Genomic DNA, 20,341 nt, shown 5'->3' with positions numbered 1-20,341 from the left:
TACAGCTAACTTCACACAAGTAATGACTTTTCAGGTACAGGCACAAATTATTCTGTGTTTTTCATTATGGTAATTGCACTGACAAATTTTAAGGGAATGTGAAATGTTTGCTATTTTAACCCCCGACCAAAATGTCTGCATGAGGGCAGCTATAGGCAGGATTGGAGACTGAAATGGGTAGTGACTGGTGGCATGCACAGCTAGAAGGATGACGGACAGATGGTGATGGACAAACATGGGATGTGGCAAAAAGCAAAGAGCATTCCCCGGCAAGAAAGGCATCTCATATTCATGTATTGTGATTACTCCTACTGTAATCCATCTAAGGCACTCTCCCACAGGCAGAGCTCACGACACCTCAGCCATGGAATCTGAGATGCTTTCATATCAGGCAGGATGGCTGTCAAAGTCCCCTATGACTCCCCTGCCTCTCTTCGCCTTTGTCTCCCTCTCTTTTCATCTTTAATCGCTCGTGAGGCAGTGTCACCTTATTTGCATCCAGCTTGCTTATGGATCTCTCTCATCTCAGCCTATTGTAGTATTGTGAAACAATCAAAACAAAATAGTGAATAAAATGAGTTGAGAGTATTTCAATATTTGTGTCATCTGGTGTACAGTTTTATAGAACAGTGTGGAAAAACAGCAGGCAAATCAAGACAAACTTCTGAGCATGCAGTTGTTATTTTTTCAAGATGATGGCAGAAGGTTGTGGTTTCAGACATCACTATTTTTAGTCCAGCAGAGCTGTTGCTTTGAATTTGAAGGGAAAATCAATTTCAGGTGTCCCTGCTGCAGCAGGATCATTTCCTTTTAATATGATTTGCAACCGAACACATCTTAGTATTGGGCGCTGGAGGTTGAGATGTGTTTTTTACTATCCCATTTGCTGTCCACCTCAGCACCTTGTTTGCAGTAAAACAAGTCCTCAAATCTGCACTGTGCATAATTAGCATGTTGTTGTTTTATTCCCATGTGTTTGTGATCAGATGTCAGTAGTCACGTTCATTTTTCAGTTAGAAAAGAAAAGAAATGCAGTAACCAGTATCATCTTTCACTGTATTCAAATTCAAATCTCTTATTGAACTTTTAGTTGTCATGTCAGCTAATACTTGAGAAAAAGCACTCGTAACACATTTTGTGACATTTTCGCTCATTGACATTTTTCTGGCTTTGAAGAACCACTCAACATTTTGCAGTTCTTCAGTGGACAGAGGAAGAGCCGTACAGGGTTGAGTGATACTCTTGTCTCTCTCACAAGAAGATGCAGCCATAAATAAGTAAAATCAAGAATCCCGAGATGAGCTGTAAGAGATTGGAGGCCTTGGCTCACCTAAAAATATCAGTGTTAATCTATTATTCATGCTTGGTATTCATTCCCCACCCACTGACAGATATGAGCGGTTATGACAGGGGGCTCAGGGCTTCAGATGAGCCTTACAGGCACAGTCTTAGTATCTTCATGATATGCCTGCCCTGGTCACCTGATCATCCCTTTATTGATCCACTAACCACTTCCTCATGCTAGTAGACATGTTGGAGTGCTATTTCTGATGTTTCCCACCACAAAAAGCTGCAAAGGTGCCACTGAATAAAGCATCTGTCACTGCATAAAATGTCTCGACTCTTTACCATGACACATAATACAAGAGACTGCCAAGGCCCAGCAATGGATGCTGACCAGAATAGTAAACAGGGACTTTGTCCATGGAACAATTTGGGTAAAGATTGATAGCTGGCTTATAATAGCAAGGCAGAAGCCATTCGCTTCATTTACAGGCCTGCACTTTTGTTATTTTATTTATAACTTTTATTAGCATTAGGCCATTCACGGCAGAAAATAACTTGTTTGTTTTCTTTTCACTGTGCACTAAGCCTTTTATCAGCATTATATATTTGGATAGCAAAAAAATTACCTTGATGTGTCCTCACTTTACAATCCACAATGTGCTGGGTAACATGCAGGCAGACAAAGAGAGGACCACAGTGCCATGCTCAGATTTGCAGCAGGGTTAACCCTATAATCAAGTCATTTGCGTGGGTAATGATGTTTTTGTTGCTTCTGTGCTGATGGTACCATTTATTAGCCTTACTCATTGAAAGTTCTCTATACTTAAGTCTGGCATGCATTTTTTATTTTGTCGGAAAGACCACTGAGCAGTGCAGTTTCCTCACAATTACATCCTAGGGAAGGGGGCTATTTTCCAATTTTGTGACAAATGTATCCTGTGGAACTTTTGTGTGCCCATGTTATCTGTGTGTTACTCTTTTTCCACCAATGTTTTCTTTTGTGACACATACCCATTTCTGTTAAAACAACTAGTTTGTGGTATAAAAGTGTTTTTGTTTTTTCCATGAATCTTTGTTGTGATTAGCTGTTAGAATTACTGGTGCCCTCTTCTCTTACCATACTATATCCAAAACTCATAATCTATCAGCAACCTCAATTCACGCCCAAATCTAGCACTATTTTTTTTCTCCTTTTCTGACATCAAATGGCTTATTTGAATTTGCAAGTGTGTCTGCTTCACATGTGGCACATTTCACATAAGACTTGACTAGACTAACACTTTCTGTTAAAAGAGCCTAAACTGGAGATGATATCCTCCTGAGTCAGGGGGTTACTTGACACAACATGTCTTCACTTGCCCTCTGTTTACATGATGTATGATAAACTGGAGGTTGCAGATAGTGAGTAGTCCCTTTCGGCTCTGTGAATTCTCCGGGCTGGGTGAAATCTCCTCAGGAGGGGAAGTTTCTGCGGCGAATGCTTCATGATTCCTCTGCTGCTCTTTCTCTCTGTTGTATTTGATGTCAATATTTAAATCATTTGTCTTGACAGCGAGGAATCATCTCCCCATGTGGTTCACAGAGGCAGGAAGGAGATAGTTCCACTTTCACACCTCCATCTGAAGAAAATGTGGATGATTGCTTCTTCAAACAAGGCTCTTAAATAAACTGCAGGCATGAATGATTAATCGTAGACAGCCAGCCCAGTGCTAGGTTAACTTTAGTAGTAACTCTATGGAAATGCATCTAGACAAATCTTTGGGAATGAGCCTAGGATCGAGGGTAGTATATCCTTGCTTGTTTACAGTGCAGTGGTGGACAGCCAAGGTCTTCTGAAGGAGACCCGGCCTAATTAACATAAAAGTGGGTTCCTGGGGACCAGGGTAGTGTGGGGTGAATGATCTTGCCTCTGGTAAGGACATGTTGAGGGCAGCTACTAACACGCTAGTGTTAATTGTTTCCAGTACGTGGCAGTGTTTAAGACCCAAATGTATTAAAAATAGCCATGGTCTAATGAAGACGTGGCAGGAAGGCATTTGTTAGGGGACCGATTTTTGCAAACGACTACAGAAACAACAGCTGACCATGAGTTGGACCTCACTAATGATGAGGGCAGAACTCAACAAGGGAGATGTGATACAGCAAGGTCTGAACTCATCAGTTCAGTAAGATTAGGAGTTGAATTTGAACGGCTTCCCACTATTGATTGGTGGGGACTGATGATCAGATCTAATTTATGCAGGTTCTTGAGACTCGATGTCAGTCTGGAAATCTGTTGAGGTCTTGATAACCAGCCAAGCAAGTCTTGCAATCTGCAGTCTTATTATGTCCCTCCCTTGCATTCCATAATGGAAAAGATAAATCCTCTTTTTTTAATTAGAGCAAAAGCAAAGTAAAGCTTCCTTATCTCATTATCCTGCCATCCTGGATAGAAAAACCCTTGGAGACAAGCTCGGAGGTGTTAGTTTGTTCTGTTTCTGTCATGGCTGTATGCTTTTATTGTATAAAGTATTTACTTTTAATAACAATTACTAAATTTACTCACTGTACTATCTTTTTAGTTCTTGGTTCATTTAAGTTGCTGTGAGAAAAAAGATGCTGTGCTTTTTATTCATATTGTTGTTTACATTAGATTACTTGATTCATCTCTGTGGTATTTTTTTGACTTTCTGGTGATGTTATATTTGTGTTGTTTATATCTCAATTTTCATGTGTGAAGTGGGCAGACTATATTAGAAAGAGTGCAGTACACAACAATGTCATTTACAGAATTTATTACAGGAATAACGTTTTTGGCCTGTTTTTCTTTTCCTCTATGTACCTACATGTGTCCATACTAGGCTTGGTCTGTTGTGTGATTGTAACTGTGTTGGTGCATCTCTCTTCCACACAGTCATGCTTGTGTCATCCGTGGACAAGTAGTGACCTCAGATGGAACACCACTGGTTGGAGTCAACATCAGTTTCATCAGCAACCCGTCCTATGGTTACACAGTTACCAGGCAGGATGGAAGGTAAGAGCCCTCTCACACATTCACACATACCCACACACACACAGGCACAGAAACAAAGAATGCAAATGCCTCAAACTACTACCTAAATAAGCAGTACCGAGATGTGACAATGATATTTATATTATTGTCAAATACTGTTGTTTAGCTGTGCTGAATTCTAATGATGCGGGGAAAAAAACATAGTTGCCACTGCAAACTGTGCTTCCATTGATCTGCTTTGTGCTTTCATTTGGTCCAATTTCGGCGTTCTCGGCTCAATTCCCAAAGAAATCAAACAAAGCCCTTCTGGTACACTCATAAGTTATGCTTCAGTGGCAGCAGGGGAGGGGAAAGAATAAAATATGCCAATTCAAAGCAGCTCACTGGGGCTATGAAACATAGTACAGATGGACAGTGTTTATTTGACAATGGAGGATTTAGGGAATTAAGTGAGACATTTAAGTTTAGTCTGGGGACGTGCAATTAATTTGTTTTGCATCTTTCTCCTTGTGTTGCAGCTGAATGACATTAATGTCATTGGTGAAGAAATAATCCTGACCTGTAATTATTATGCTGTGGATCTGAAGTTACATCCATGAAATGATACTTTCCAAATGCACTAATTAACACGGATCATTAATGTTTTCTTCTTAAGACAATTCCACATATTGTATCTTCTGCCACTGCAACAAACAGGAAACCCTGTCAATAAATTCATCATCTAACGTCTTTTTTGATTTGTTACAATAACAATAGAGGGATTCTGGAGAGAGATCATTTGTTGTGGTGAAGTTTTCTAAGAAAAACAAGTGGGTAAGAGTGTGAGCTCCCTGTGTGGCTTTCTTTGAGCCACTCTGTGCCAGCTGCTGTGGCACCAGGAGAGTTTCTCGGAGAGATGCAGACAAAAAACCTCCGACTGGTTTCGGCATGTTTCTCAGAATCAAAGAGAAATACCTGAGAGAAAAACTTTGGGTAATATTGTCTCCATAGCTTCTGTTCTTTTCTGAATACGCTTTTTGGATCAGATACACACATACAGTATACACTCTCAATCTCCAATCCCCGGTATCTCTCATAGTAGTCAGTGTTAGTGCGGCTTTGTGGCAAGCCAAGCCCCTCTATCACAGCACAGCATGAATTGCTGTTTGCTCTCCAAGCCCCACTTCCTCCTGACACTTTTATCAGTCACTGACACTCTAAAGGCCCACATTTTTGCCGCTGGTTTGATCTTGATCATTCTTGCCTCTACTCATTCCTTCCATCTTCTTGTCAGTCTCCTCTTCTTCTTCTCTTCTCTTCATCTCCACCTCATCATCTTCATCTTCCTCACTTGTTTCATCTGCTCTCCATCCCTCCATGCTCTTCGTCTTCTAATCTCCCACTGCCCTTAAGCCTTTCCTTTCTGGGCACTACTTTCACTTATTTCCTGTGCTTTTTCTTGAGCCAAGGTTTCATGTCCTTTCCACTGCACTGGCTTCCTTCATCTCTATCCTTTTCCCATTTATGCATGTCCCATTTTTCTTATGCATCACTCCATTTTTTTCCTTTCCAAACCTCTATACCGTTTTCTCCCTCCCAGCATATGTGTAAACACTACTCCATCTCCCAGGTTCCCCTGTAAACATGCCCAGTCTCCTGCAACTCCCCTGCAATCACTGTAAACACGCTCAGTGCAGCGTGAAATCAGAAATGCACCTGTTCAGCCACTTAGAAATAGGAAAGCTGTCTCAACTCATTTTTATGATGTGTTCTTTATTGTCTAAGGGCTTAGTTTTTTAAATTACCTTTTCCACCATCTTGAAAAGTTTTCTAGCCTAAACAAAAGAGGTTAGTTTTGTTTCTATACAGCTATGTAGCCATTTTCTGACTGGCTGAGCATTGAGACAAACCCATTCCCTTTTATGCTTTTCTCCAATAATAAGTAAATGCTGACATGGATTCCAGCTTATTGCGTTACCAGGTGCTTGTAGGATCTCTATAGGAGCCATGATGTATATGGGTAATCCATATACATCATGGCTTGATGACTTGGCAATTTTTGAAAAGAGCCGTTCTAATGACCCCAAATTTCCCTACATAATGACCACATTCAGCATGCACTTATTACTATTAAAAGTCATTATTCAATACTTTATCTTTTTACGCTAGTGTTAATCTTTTTCAATAATACATGAAGTGCCTACTACTACATATCATCTACGGCAGACAGCCCTTTTATTCTTACCAACTTTGGCTGTGTCCATGATTCACTTTAACATCAAGTAGGTACCACTCAGTCCATTATAAATACATATCGGCTGAAAAATGATTGTGTATAATTTTTATGAGGCGGTCCAAGTTCATTGGCAGGGTTAACTCTTTGAGCTTGATGCATTCCCTGAGGGCAAAAGCAAGTAAGGCTGTTGTAGGTAACTTAATAAGTTTTGTCACATGGCTGAAGGCTGTTGTCATGACTGATAACGGTGGGTGAATCCCATCATCGATTGGCCACGCTGCCCATGGGTATCTGTCCAGAAGTGTTTTGAGCATGCATAGCCTGAGCCAGTCAGGTGTCATGAGGACTGACCGGCTACAGCTGCACTGTTAGTGACGGATCACGGCAGCACAAGGTTAGCACTATCGCAGCCTCCATCAGCGCCGCAGCCTGCGTACTGCCGGGCGAACTCACTTTTCTCACACGCAGCCAAGGGCAAAACTCCAAGGGCGGAACAAACCTTTGTTTATCACCACAGCCTATCAGATGTTCACCCGCAAGTGAAGTTAGAATGAGCAGATTCTTAATATAGGAGCTTAAACCAAGAGGGAGGTTACCTAGTTTGGAAGCCAGTATTTGCACTGGCTTCTGTACCTGTAATGTGGAAAAAGATGCTTCCTGTGTGAAGATGTAGCCCGGTCCCATGAGCCTACAGGTGACCGGGTGCTAATTGGCTTTTAGAGAGATCTGACAAGCGCTGCAGAAGTCCGGTGCAGGTGCAGGCATGCTGTTGTCACCATGCAGCAGTTAGAGGTGATGAAATCGCCTGAGCTCAGCCTGTTTACTGAGACCTGCTCAGGTCAGTCCAGAGGCAGAGGCCCTTTAATGCAACACTAGATGGGATTGCATTGCAGGGCTTTTAGACTGATGTTAGAGTGGACAGCCTTCGTCTAAGGGATCGATAGAGAAGTGGCGGCTGCCTCCATCCTGCGGCACAAATCTCCCTCTCTCACGGATAAATGTGAGCACAGGAGCAGTGCATTACACACACACGCATACATACACGCGGGGGTGAGGCAGTCATGTCTGAACTCAAAGCATGCATGTACTATTTTCTTCAAATAAAATCTACAGATTATGACATTAATTAAGAGATGTGCCTCTAAGATTGTGATCAAACATCCTATTGGATTTTCAGCCTGTGTGTGCCTGACAGATAAAACTAAATAATGCATTGGCATCCTTTCATTGCCTTCATTTACTAAATCGAATTAAAAAGAATTTATTACTGTTTGATCTGTTATAACAACACTTAATTAGAAAATAATTATATTCACAGCAAATTGTGGTGTGGTTTAATCCTCAACACAAAACAGATTACATGCATTGGTGGCAGTATTTATATGAAATACATACATTTCCTCATCGCTGTATGTGGAGCAATATTCATCCTCTCTGACATTGCGTTATGTCTGTGTTCCAGTTTTGACTTGGTAACCAACGGGGGCATAGCCATAGCCCTGCACTTCGAGCGCGCTCCATTCATCACCCAGGAACACACTCTCTGGTTGCCATGGGGACGCTTCTTTGTCATGGACACCATCGTCATGCGGCATGAGGAGAATGACATCCCTAGCTGTGACCTAGGCAGCTTTACCAGACCCAGCCCCGTGGTGTCCCCGGCTCCGCTCACCGCGTTCGCTGGCTCCTGCTCCGAAAGGGGAACCGTGGTGCCCGAAATCCAGGTGATCCTCCCGTCTCTCACCCCCCTCACTGCCCTGCAGGTTGTGAACTACATGGGTCTCTCTCTCTCTCCTCCAAATGATTCATGCCACACATCTGGGGGAGACTATGAAGACTATTTATCAAGTACAAGTGTAATAGTAAATCTGGCTCAGGGCAGTCCTGGGATTTTATCTCTCTGGTGTAATTGGTCCCCGGATCTTGTGCGATTTACAGTGTGCATTGTACTGTCTCGCCGCAGAGTGATGATGATTACCTCGCACTCCAAAAAAACAGCCTTGACATTTTTAATTCCTCCTGGATTGTAGGCACCCAGGTTAAGCATACAAGTACCACTTGGAAGGATTTTCTTCTATATTTTATGAGTGTATATAGTTTGATGCGCCTACATGTGTATGTGTCTTGTTGGTACAAGGATGCTCTTGTATGGGCTCGAGTGTTCAGCTGAATGTGTGGCAACTGTATGTCTAGCAGACATCTCTGTGCCCTTCTCTAATTACTTTGTCTCCCAGTTTGCTTCACAAGATTTATAGCATATCAGTGAATTTAGTATGCAGTGCAGGCTATTTATAGCAGCCTTGCCTTTGCTATTCCTTGAGCTGTAATTGCACTACACAGAAAAAAACCCATTCGAATTACATTTGTCTATATAAAAGGGAACTCTGACCAGTTAACCAGGCATAGCTACTCTCTGTGAACATTTAAAGAGAAACAGACCATAAGTGACATGTCCTCTGAGCAGTGTTGCTGCGGGTAGTTGTTTTAATTGTCATTTTGTTCTGTACTGTGAAGACGGGCAACGAGAGGTGACTTAATTAGAGCAGAGAGGAGTTGGTCAACCAAACCTGTGCTGCTGTACCCCCCTTGATCTTAAATGCAAACACTGTTCAGTGTCTGAGCACTGACCTGTGGTTGTATCAGCAAGAGGTTTCAAGTTTGACCTCAGTCTGTCAATTTCCTCAGGCTTTAACGTTGTCTTTTACTAAACTTACTTTCATATTATCAGACTGTTCAAGCACCGAGCCCAAGGGCACTCTTCTTGTGATGCTATTGTCATATGGATTGCAGTGAAGGCTATTGTCCTTATGAAGGACCTGCTATTATTAAATCAGTTATGAAAAATACTCACTGGAGTCTATAATGAAGAAATCCTTCATCGGTTTCTGTCTAATGAATGAGTATAATTGTCCTCTAATTGATGTTTCTAATCTACCCTTGGGACCATATATTTGGCTGGGGACAGGCTTATGAGAATTAGGTTGTAGTGGCCGCTGAAAAATTGACAAATTGATTATTTCTGTGAAAAAAACAACAGCAACAACATACAGCAGCATGTTATTAGTCGCAGCGTAAACCCTGAAGAAGATAATTTCTAATCAGTTTAGTATTTACAATTCCCATCAGCTGTCTGAAAGATTTATGTTCTCTTCCTGTCATTGATAAACATTGTTTTTTTTTGCCTATAGTCTTTGCAGGAAGAAGTTCCTATACCAGGGACTGAGATGAAACTGGGCTATTTAAGCAGCAGGACCCCAGGTTACAAGTCAATACTGAGAGTGACCCTCACCCACTCCACAATCCCTTTCAACCTGATGAAGGTTCACCTCATGGTGGCTGTGGAAGGCAGGCTGTTCAGAAAGTGGTTTCCAGCATCCCCCAACCTCTCGTATGATTTTGTATGGGACAAGGCTGACGTCTACAGCCAGAAGGTCTACGGCCTATCTGAGGCTTTCGGTGAGTGCGGACGCATACATTGCATGTTGTCTGTATTTTTGCTTCTTTTAACCAAAACACACGTGGTTGACTGATTCTGGCTTTATCTTTTCCTCTTTTTCTAGTATCTGTGGGTTTTGAGTATGAGTCATGTCCAGACCTTATTCTGTGGGAAAAGAGGACTGCTGTTCTGCAGGGCTACGAAACCACAGCCTCCAAACTGGGAGGGTGGACTTTAGACAAGCACCATGCTTTAAATATCCAGAGCGGTGAGTCAGCTTCTAATTCCTTTTTAAATTCCTATTCTCAGCCTATTCATTCATGCATCAAAACACCTACTTAAAGATAATTTTATACTGCAAGAAATCTTTATTTTAACTTAGTATTTATGCCATTGTCGAATTTCAAAATTAGCACAGTGAAATAATACCTCTGCGTTCCAGTGCAGTTGTACTTAAATTTTCAGATTTTCTAAGAATTTCGTCAGCATAATGCAGTTTACTATTTTACATTAGGAAATTACAAATGTGAGCACAAGTATTTAATCTAATTTACAATGGAAAAAAACATCTAATCTATCATCATTTTCATTCAATGACCGACTTTATGATTTGTGAAGTTGAAAACATTTTTGTGGTACAAGCTTAAGTTCGCTGCTCGTATACACATCATTCAGGATGTGCCCAAGAGTGCAGATAAGTACCACTGTGTCCACCCAGAGCCTTAAATGATGCTTTTAGTGTGGCATCGAATTGTCCCCCTGTCTTTTGCCTTCCGAGGCTTTTTCAATACACCAGTCGTGTATCCTTAGATAGATCTGACCTATTTTTATTACCACTGTCCTTTTTTAGGTGAGGGGGTCAATTTTCTTATTGCCAGCAAATTACTCCTGAAAGGCAGGAGGAGGACTGAAGAGGGGGAAACTTTGGGCAGTACCTGTCACTAGCTCGGTTTCACAGTCTGTTTGTATCTGGAAGGGCTCATCAGAGGAGATGAGGCATATTTATATGAAAAATGCTCAGGAGGGTGGCACTTTGATCTGTCACACTAAACCTGCTGAGTCTGAATGTGCTGTCCAGGGGAGAGAGTCTGCTTCTTGCATGCACATCACCTCCACTGCTAGATCCTCCACTCCCATCCCCCCGTTGGCACATCCATGTCTTGTTCATGCCCAGAATTTTTAGAATCATCCCTAATTTAATTGCTATCAGTCTGCTACTCCCAGCAGCAGCAGTCCCTAAGATTAAATCATGTCCCAGGAAAGGGATGCTTGGCTGATCTTTTCTGATAGACCAAATGCCGTGCTGCTCAAAGAAGTCAGGTCACCAAAGTAACACCAGAGGCTGAAAAACTACCACAGACATGCAGATGCTGAATTTCAAATATGATTACATTGATTGGGCAGCAGGAACATCTTTACATTTACATATCTGAACATTTTCCAAGCATGGATTGGCAATACAAATGGAAACAGTTTGTGTGTGTGTGTGTGTGTGTGTGTGTGTGTGTGTGTGTGTGTGTGTGTGTGTGTGTGTGTGTGTGTGTGTGTGTGTGTGTGTGTGTGTGTGTGTGTGTGTGTGTGTGTGTGTGTGTGTGTGTGTGGGCACATACCTGAATGCCAGCACATCAACTGTACTCATGCTGCTCTATGTTTTGCTCATGTACAAAGCCTGTGGAGGTAGAAAGGCAGACACAATGCCATTTTTAATTGGGGCGAGTCATTTTTTTGTGATAAAGCCTGTGCGGCAATTTTCTATCTCCAGGAGATTCCACTTGTGCCAAGGGCTTTCGGGTCTCCATTTTGACGTGACATTTTGCCTGTGTGCCCATCCACTAGATACACCTCTCAAACACCGACACGCAGAGCAATTTTCGTGGCTTTAGTTGGCAGAGTTGCACAGTGCACACACACATTCAAAATCCCATCAGATTTTCTGTCTGTGTGTTGACTTATCCTTCCTTTTAAATTTGTCATCTAATATACATTTTAAACTGCATTAAGCAATCACTAGGAGCCAGGGACTCGCAGCATCAGAGCTTCGTTACCCACTCAGCAGAAACAGGGCAATGTGCAATAGTCATTTTATTCACCAAGCCCTCTGTGCGTCTCTACACACCAGACTGCAAATCTGTTCTCTACAGATTCCAAATTGATTTGCAAATATCTAGAAATGTAGAAGGCAAAATTGGGATGTGTCCTGAGCTGCATTGGTAATTTAGCAACATTTTTTAAGTAGAACTTTAAACAGTATTTCTTCAGTACAATCAAAGAGGAATTTCTGTTGTATAAACAGGATAAGCAGTGATATAAAATACATCAACAGCTGCAGGGCTGGAATGAATACATGCATGCAAGTAAAACTAGTAGTACTGTAGTGTGACTAATTGGGTGCGACCTTTGTAATCACTGTGGTAAAAAAACACTCATCAGTTACTAGCAATGTTAAAACATTTTATATATTTTTTGTTGCATAAATAACATTAATCTAATTTTCGTAAATTAATTGGATTTTTTTTTTTGCACATCAATACACAAGGTCAGTGTGAAAATGTAAATATATCTTCAAATGAAACATCATGTTTCTTTGGTAACATGTTTTGGATGCTGTATATTCATTATCGGGCTGCTGTGTAATTATACCGCCATAAGCAGTTTTTCCTGAGAGAAGTTGGCCTGGATTTATTTCCAAGCTTATTAGGAAACACTCTGCTGCTTTCAACAATGATTAGAAAACTGCCTGTTGTTCAAGTCCACCTCTTATCAAAATTACAATAAATGGCAATAACCAGTTAGCAAAGCCAAGTTTCCAATTGGGTTTTTGTTTTGATCCAATTTTAGGAAAATAGAGCCCATGGTTTCCAAACTGCTCAACCTAAACGGGATGCAGGTGTTACTTGTTCCTTTCCTGTGCCCTCATCAGGTATTCTTCACATGGGGAACGGGGAGAATGTCTTCATCTCCCAGCAGCCTCCTGTAATCGGCAGCGTGATGGGGAACGGGCGCAGGCGCAGCATCTCCTGCCCCAGCTGCAACGGCCTGGCTGATGGAAACAAGCTGCTGGCCCCCGTGGCTCTGGCTTGTGGCTCAGATGGAAGTCTGTATGTGGGAGACTTCAACTATGTGAGGAGGATTTTCACCACGGGGAATGTCACCAGTGTCCTGGAGCTCAGGTAACGGAGGAACAGCAGCCTACTAACATTCACTCAGAACCATGAGCTCAGATGGGCTTGCGCACAGGTCATAAACCACCGAGGTCGATTGAGATAGACAGAAATGCCCTAAAGACCCAGGATTGATGGTCTTGCCTCTCTCGTCCACCTGTATCAGCTGGAGTTTGGCCGTGATAGAAGCTGAACAGGATGTAATTGGGTCTTAACAGAAGACATTCCTGGAGATGATTAATTTCTCTGTCCGTGTTAGCAAAGACAGTTTTGAGTAGATACGAAGACTAATGTTTTGTCATGATTCTCTTTTAATTATTTCTATTTACTAACAACTAACATTTCCTCTCCTTCTCTTCCTTTCTCATTTTCTGCTGCTTTTGTCAAACTGACAGAAACAAAGACTTCAGGCATAGGTAAGCTGCACGGCATCTGCCTAAATCAATATAGGAAATGGGACAGTCCACAGGCTTGATGTGAGAGTGACCTTTTGAGCCCATTTCAGGCATGTGCTTGTGAGCTGCTAGTCGGTATTTTCAGCTGTCTGAAAATACAGACTCAGTTTTCATCTTTCTATAAAGCTGCAGATTCAGTGGTTTATTACGCCAGAGTTTACATAAATCTCAGGTTTTAGTGCCCTGTTCACTGGAGTGTGTTTGCATCTGTATGTGTGCTCGCATAGAGAGAATGCAGACAATTGTTGACTCTGAAGAGGACACGCTTTTTCCTCAGGGTTTATAACAAGAGTCAAGTTATCAAGTTGTCCAAGATATTGCAATTTATTTTATTGCCTCAAACATATGAATCACTGGGGGCTTTTTAATACGGTATATCTCTTTAATTAAAATGGCGGTGGAATTTCCGCCTGTCTAGGGAATCACATCATTTCAATGCATCGCATGCATCGCATCGCCGGTACAGTTTGCCACGTCCGTTGCACTCCAACACATAAGCAATGCAAGAAATCCAACCTAACAGTATCATCATAGCATCATTATCAGTTTTTGTTCAGTGTCAGAGAAATGTTAATAACATTGTGCAAACATCTGGAAACTGTAGTGTATGCTGCTTTACAGTAGATCTAAATTATATTGAAAAATAAAAGGTGCCCTACATACATTTCAAAAACTAAAATCAACACCTCCCTGAAGGTGTGAACAGAGAAACTGAATATGATGAAGTGTCATAAAGTCCTTACGTACGGCGCTAGGTGAACCTACCGAAATGGCAACTCAGTGTAGATTTTATCAGTGGCTTAAGATACAGAGACCTAATTTTCCATGGCAGAGTCTCTGTCTGCTGTCTTTAGATACCATGTCTCAGGAAAAGGGCTACTGATTGATTTTCTATCACTGGGTCATGACCTCAGCCGGGGAACATGTAGTCCAAGTGAGGATAAAAAGCCCAGAGATGCTCGTCACTGGCCTCTATTTTCAAGAGTGACCACATTAACAAAAGACCCAAAAGCTCTCTATTGCTTTTTCTGTCTCTTTAACTACCTGTTCTCAGTCTTTACATCTCAAATGCCTTTGTTCAGTACATTTATATACTCTAACTTATACATCCCATTAGACACACACACACTTTCTCTGTTTGCTATAGAGCAAGACTAGAGAAGCGTCAAAGCTCAATTTCGGCCTCAGCACTCTAAACACATTTGCATATTAAAAAGGAGATTTATCCAGGAAAACACAGCATGTTTCTGTATAAAACGGGTGGCTGCCTCCTGTTCATGTGTGAGCTAGCGATAGTGCTGGGTGGTGGGTGATCTCTATGTTCATTGACCCCCTACGAAGGATGTCCCCCCATCCTCTCCAACCACACTCCCTCCATTGCCACGCCAGCATGCAGTAAAATCCAATTATCCTCCACAAACTAGATGTTGTCAGTGAATATACTGTAGATGGAGGATATGGCCATAGCTCAAGGTCAGGGAATAACGCCTTTTAGTTTCAAACACTATGGGGGTCCAGAACTGTTCTACATGCAACCAGGAGCTGATAAGGTATCAGCTGATTGCACATGGCAGATAGAATACAAAGCAGAATCCAGTTATTGAGACTTGCTACTGACCTACTCTAAGACAGCAGTGATTTTCCTAGACCAGCCGCTTGTACCTGGAATACACTGTAAACCAACATATCAGTCAACGTGGTCTCTGGGCTGATTGTGACATGTGCGCCTGAGGTTTGCTGCTGTGTGCTGTCATCACTGATTCACTGAAGGTCAATTGTCATTTAAAATTATGTACTAGAGTTGACAATTCAACAGACCCACTGGTCTTTTGATCTTGTATTATAAAAATATAAGCTTTGGCATCGTCACGCCGACCATAAGCCTGAAAAAGAAACCCTCAAGGTTATGGTTGAAATTCTGTCTTAATCCACTTTGAATGATGTCCTGCTGACAGGTTTCTGCATAATGCTTATAAGGTCTGGCAGAACTGTGTTGTATCCTGCCCTGATAACTCTGGTTATCTTTAAGGTGGCGCTTACATTGCTAAAGTGGTTGCTAATTCCTTGTTCTGTCTTGTCTCAACAATTTTTATATTTTAGTTTCTCAGCTTGATGTGATTAAATGATTTATCAAGTTGAGAGATTAGTCAAAACGTTGTTGATGCATATTCGGACAATCAATTAACCAATCAATTAAGGTAAATACAAATGAAAGGGGTCATTCAGCTGCTGTTTCATGAGTCCACTTTAATCCAAGTACCTTTTGTGGCCAGTGCTGTATTTATGGGAGCATTGACAAGCTTGTGAAATCAAAGTAAGATCTGTCCCGCCTTATGTCTGAGTGTATAATGCCATGGGGCTTCTTATGCTTTGATTTTCCAGCAGCAGCTCATGTGTTTATTAGAAGCAAGAGATTTCTTATTGGAAATAATCCTCTCTGTCACTTCATCTGTACCACTATGGATTTGTCTACAGTTATCTTTGCTTCCTCTGTTTTCTGACACCTATCCTGACTGGAGTACACCCGTAGATTGCATGCATCCCGCCACAGCAGGATCGGCTATATTTGGCTCTTTTGTCTGTCTGTCGGGTTGGGCAACCTCCTGTGGATGTGAAGGATTACTTTGTTGACTGAGTTGTGAGTTTAATGGGATATTTTTCTGTGTTGGAATCTCTGGCTGAGGGATGCATAATGTGTTTGGATTGCAGTACATTTGTATTTTTCTAAGAGAAGTCCCAAGGGAAACGGAAAACATACTTGTTTGTACTTCTAGCAATAACCAGGCTGCAGCTACTGTATAGAAACAATGGTTTCATCGTGTTGTTTTCAGATATCGCTGAGATTTCTTGGGTCAGGGATGGGGTAGTAATTTGGATCTGTGTCAAAGGATCCAGTGTACCCCAGTGACTGAGTCCCACTAGACCCTCATTTGTCTTTGTCTAACTAAATATATGGTACACCCCTTTCATTTTATATTATTTTGAATTTGAACAAAGGTAGAAATCTGTATTTACACATATACCATATTTTTCACATCTGTCTAGTGTGTATCTGTCACGAATATATTCAAAAGTGGAGGTGGAATATCCACTCTCTTTTGACAACGGGGATTTTTAGCAAAGCTGACCGTATTGTAGATGAGTTCTAAGCTCCACCATTTTGTCATGTTTAATCTCATTCTATTTTGCCATGTTTAATCTCATTCTATTTTTTTCTTTTTCCATGTCCATGGTTTAAACTGTAATTGTGCCCAATTGACTTGCTAAATGGCTTTTGAATCCATTTTAATTGTATTACACAATGTTTCTTATTGAAAGCACTGTAGCCCTCCCAGCTTTATTGACCGGACGTCTTCCTCTCTTTTCCCTTCTCTCAGCAACAGCCCCGCTCACAAGTACTACCTGGCCACCAGTCCGGTGAACGGTGCTGTGTATCTTTCGGACACCAGCAGCAAGAAGGTGTTCAAGGTGAAATCCCTGAATGTTGTGAAAGATGTGGCCAAGAATCTGGAGCTGGTGGCAGGCACTGGTGACCAGTGTTTCCCATACGACGATACTCGCTGTGGGGACGGAGGAAAGGCTGTTGAGGCCACACTAACTAACCCCAGAGGTAATGATTGAATGTTATTATAACCAATGTACTGTAGCGTGTAGTGTGTCAGTTCAGTTGGGCTCTTTTTTTTCTCCTTTCCTTCCAAGTAGACTAGATGGCTGCATTGTTGAAGACACTTGTCCCAGAGGCCAGATCAATTTATTCTTCAGCTTTCACACATTCTCTTCTCTTCTCTTCTCTCCCCATCACTATGTACAGTACATGTAGCCTGCTAGCTTTAGTTATTTTAAAACTGAATTTGTTTTTTAAAGCATATATTTCCATGTGCTTTTCTTCTTTCTGTTGCTTCCATATTTGGATGATGCATTAGTCACTAGATCACATGCTTACTTGTTGTCCTCCACTGGGATGGAATTGTGATTCATATGTACTGAAATAACTATCAAGCCCCTCTGGAATGTGCAACATGTATCGTCCAAGTTTCTGTTCACGATAGAGCATTTTTGCTCTAATGTCTGTAGGCTACATGTTCATAGGTGCTTAAATATTGTTTGTCAGACCCTCCTGCATTAAAAATATATGGAAATGTGCACTGCTAAGGTTTGTAAATCCAGCTTCATTGTTGCTGGAGGCTGAAAGAACAAAAGACACAGAGATGGTATTGATAGTATTTTAGTTGTGTAATTGAATCAATTCCTACAGTACTATTCATCTGTTCTGATGTTTCTATTGTTCTCCATTATTGATTAAACAAATCAATTCTAGCATTAGCTTTCATTGCCATGATTAGTCTTTCATTTCCATTGTAGCAAATAGCCCTAAATTGTCATTTAGTGGTGCTTTGTCCTCACATTAAGTCGCATACAGACAGAATAAGTGATGTATATTTCCTCTGCAGGCATTACGGTGGATAAGTACGGCGTAATCTTCTTTGTGGATGGTACCATGATTCGCAGGATTGATCAGAACGGTATCATCTCAACTTTTCTGGGCTTCAATGACCTGACCTCTGCCCGACCTCTAAGCTGTGACGCTGTGATGGACATCTCTCAGGTACTGCTCAACCAGCATGTGGTCTCTGGTCTCTCGACCTACACCAGTGTCCTTGACCGACCATGGTCTCAAGGTGCTCACATTGCCGTGAGCGCTTCTGTTTCTGTAGCTCACCACTGTTAGTGTTGGTCCGGTAGGGCAGTTTTAGTTTTGATACCCATTTGTCTATGGCTGTGTGATACCAGTTTTTAGATTCACTGACAAAGGATACTAAGGAAGAAAGTTGGAGCTTACAGGCATTTAGTACTGTGTTAGGTTTCCACTCCTGGTATTCAGACTAAATCCTGTTTTCCTGTGTTCACCTAAGCCAATGTCAGTAAAGTTTCTGCACCTGAGATATGTCATGAATGATAAAAGGATGGTGACTTAAATAGTTCATGTTATTTCAGATCTTTTTTTATCCCTCAAGAGGAAATTCCTTTTGCAAGGCAGCAAAAAAACCTAAACATGCAGTTGGATAGTGGAGTACAGTATCTTCAAACATGAAAATACTATGTATACAATACAAAATAAGCAAAAAGTAAATAAAAAAAATAACCAAAAGTTTTAGTCTTTGCAATTAAGTCAAAGGCAGCTTGTGGTGTATTTTAATAATATGTGTTTAATGCATGTAGATTATATTCAAATTATAAACATGTTGCACTTAATTTTACCAAAAACCTGCACTTCTAAATGGAGAGACGGACGTTAAATCCATTAAATTAAGGATGGTCTGGATTCATTGCGATTGATTTAATTGGTGCAAGATTATGAATTAAGGAAAGCAGCTCCAAACACAGCTGTGCCAGGCTGCTTAATTAACCAATTTAAATCATCTTATGGCGAACACGCCAATACCATTAAAGAAATGAAAACGAGCACTTGATTGGACTCGGACCAAACTGGAGGAACCCAGAGCATCTGGAATAAACAAAGCAGCACCTGAGTATAGAGCCAATCTGAGAACCAGCGGTGGCACTGCAATCCCGGGAGTTTCCATGTCCGCATCAAGTGGCCTCATATCCCCACATGCAGTGGGCCGTTGACCTACAGCTGAAGGGGGATGACGAGGATGACCTATAACCTCACTCCCTCTCAATTCACACACACATGATCACTGATGCACGCGAACCCATGTACACATACGCAGACACACACACGTGCACTCATATGTACCCAGACTGCTGTACCAGACAGAATACATCCCCCAGGCAAGGGCACTGCACTGAGGTCACACCACTCTCTAGCTCAGAGGTGACAAGACAGACTTCATCGTACTCCAGCTGCTGTAGTACTGTATGGCTGTTTTCCTCATATTGTAATTTTCAGCATCAAAGGTTGAGAGATGTTTTGCTATACTTGACATAACAGTATTTTGCAATCCAGAAACTACTCGTTTGCAGCAGATGCGTCGTCCACAAGATCTATAATTGTTTTATTTTGATGTCCATAAAAAGACCATTCCTGAGCTTGACTGATATGATTCTAGTAATGTCCAAGACCTGCTTCATGTTCACGCATGGTTTGTTTCTTTCCACATCGTGTATGTTATTGAATACAATTATCAAACAGGTCCTCAGGGGCCTCAGATGCCAGAGGAAAGAGGCTTTCTGTGTGTGTGTGTGTAATAATGTATTCAGTGGAGGGAGCAAAGCCTCAAGCTGCCCATTTCCAGCCCCCTGGGAGGGACTCCATTCCCCTCCCAACCTCTGCTTGCTGCTCCTTTATCCACACAAACACAAACACAAGCGCCTATAGATACTCACCATCCCTGTTCCACAACAGAGTGGACACAGGGAAACTGTCTGCAGCCTCACAATGATGACAAATCACACAAGCACTGCCAGAGACACGCAGACAGTAGAAAGCCTCCATTAAAAATTCATCCAGGGCACATACAGGCGGGTGACAAATTAAAGGAAAAACCAACATAAAGTGTCTTAGTAAAGTGTTGGACCACCACAAGCCGCCACAACAGCTTTTGTCCTCTTTGGCATTGATTCTACAAGCCTCCAGAGGGACAAACACCATTTCTGCACAAGCTACAGTATTCCCTCATTTGGTGTTTCAGTGATAGTGGGAGCACTTACTGACATGAGCCTAAAATCTACCATAAATGTTCAATTGGATTGAAATATGGTGATTGTGAAGTTCACAGCATATGATTTACACCGTGTTCATAGCCAAACCAGTCAGTGACTTCTCTCACC

General features: G+C 41.6%; 1 protein-coding gene across 2 annotated transcripts in view; it reads left to right on the top strand.

The window, feature by feature from the left end:
* The window catches only part of tenm4 (teneurin transmembrane protein 4), a gene marked incomplete at both ends in the record, with an annotated part of 110,992 nt that overhangs the window by 64,657 nt on the left and 25,994 nt on the right, over positions 1 to 20,341 (top strand). Inside the window, 8 exons of one of the 2 annotated variants that reach the window (XM_083984489.1) lie at positions 4,181 to 4,300; positions 7,957 to 8,218; positions 9,683 to 9,950; positions 10,055 to 10,198; positions 12,851 to 13,100; positions 13,487 to 13,507; positions 16,924 to 17,156; positions 17,998 to 18,152. In XM_083984489.1, coding sequence (XP_083840615.1) covers positions 4,181 to 4,300; positions 7,957 to 8,218; positions 9,683 to 9,950; positions 10,055 to 10,198; positions 12,851 to 13,100; positions 13,487 to 13,507; positions 16,924 to 17,156; positions 17,998 to 18,152 — 1,453 coding nt within the window. The remainder of the gene's footprint in view (positions 1 to 4,180; positions 4,301 to 7,956; positions 8,219 to 9,682; positions 9,951 to 10,054; positions 10,199 to 12,850; positions 13,101 to 13,486; positions 13,508 to 16,923; positions 17,157 to 17,997; positions 18,153 to 20,341) is intronic. The other variant, XM_083984488.1, reaches the window with a different exon arrangement.

The sequence above is a fragment of the Trachurus trachurus genome (genome assembly GCF_905171665.1).
Source record: "Trachurus trachurus genome assembly, chromosome: 13".
NCBI lineage: Eukaryota > Metazoa > Chordata > Actinopteri > Carangiformes > Carangidae > Trachurus > Trachurus trachurus.
The sequence above is the reverse complement of the archived record's forward strand: the minus strand, read 5'-3'. Positions and strand labels throughout refer to the sequence as shown.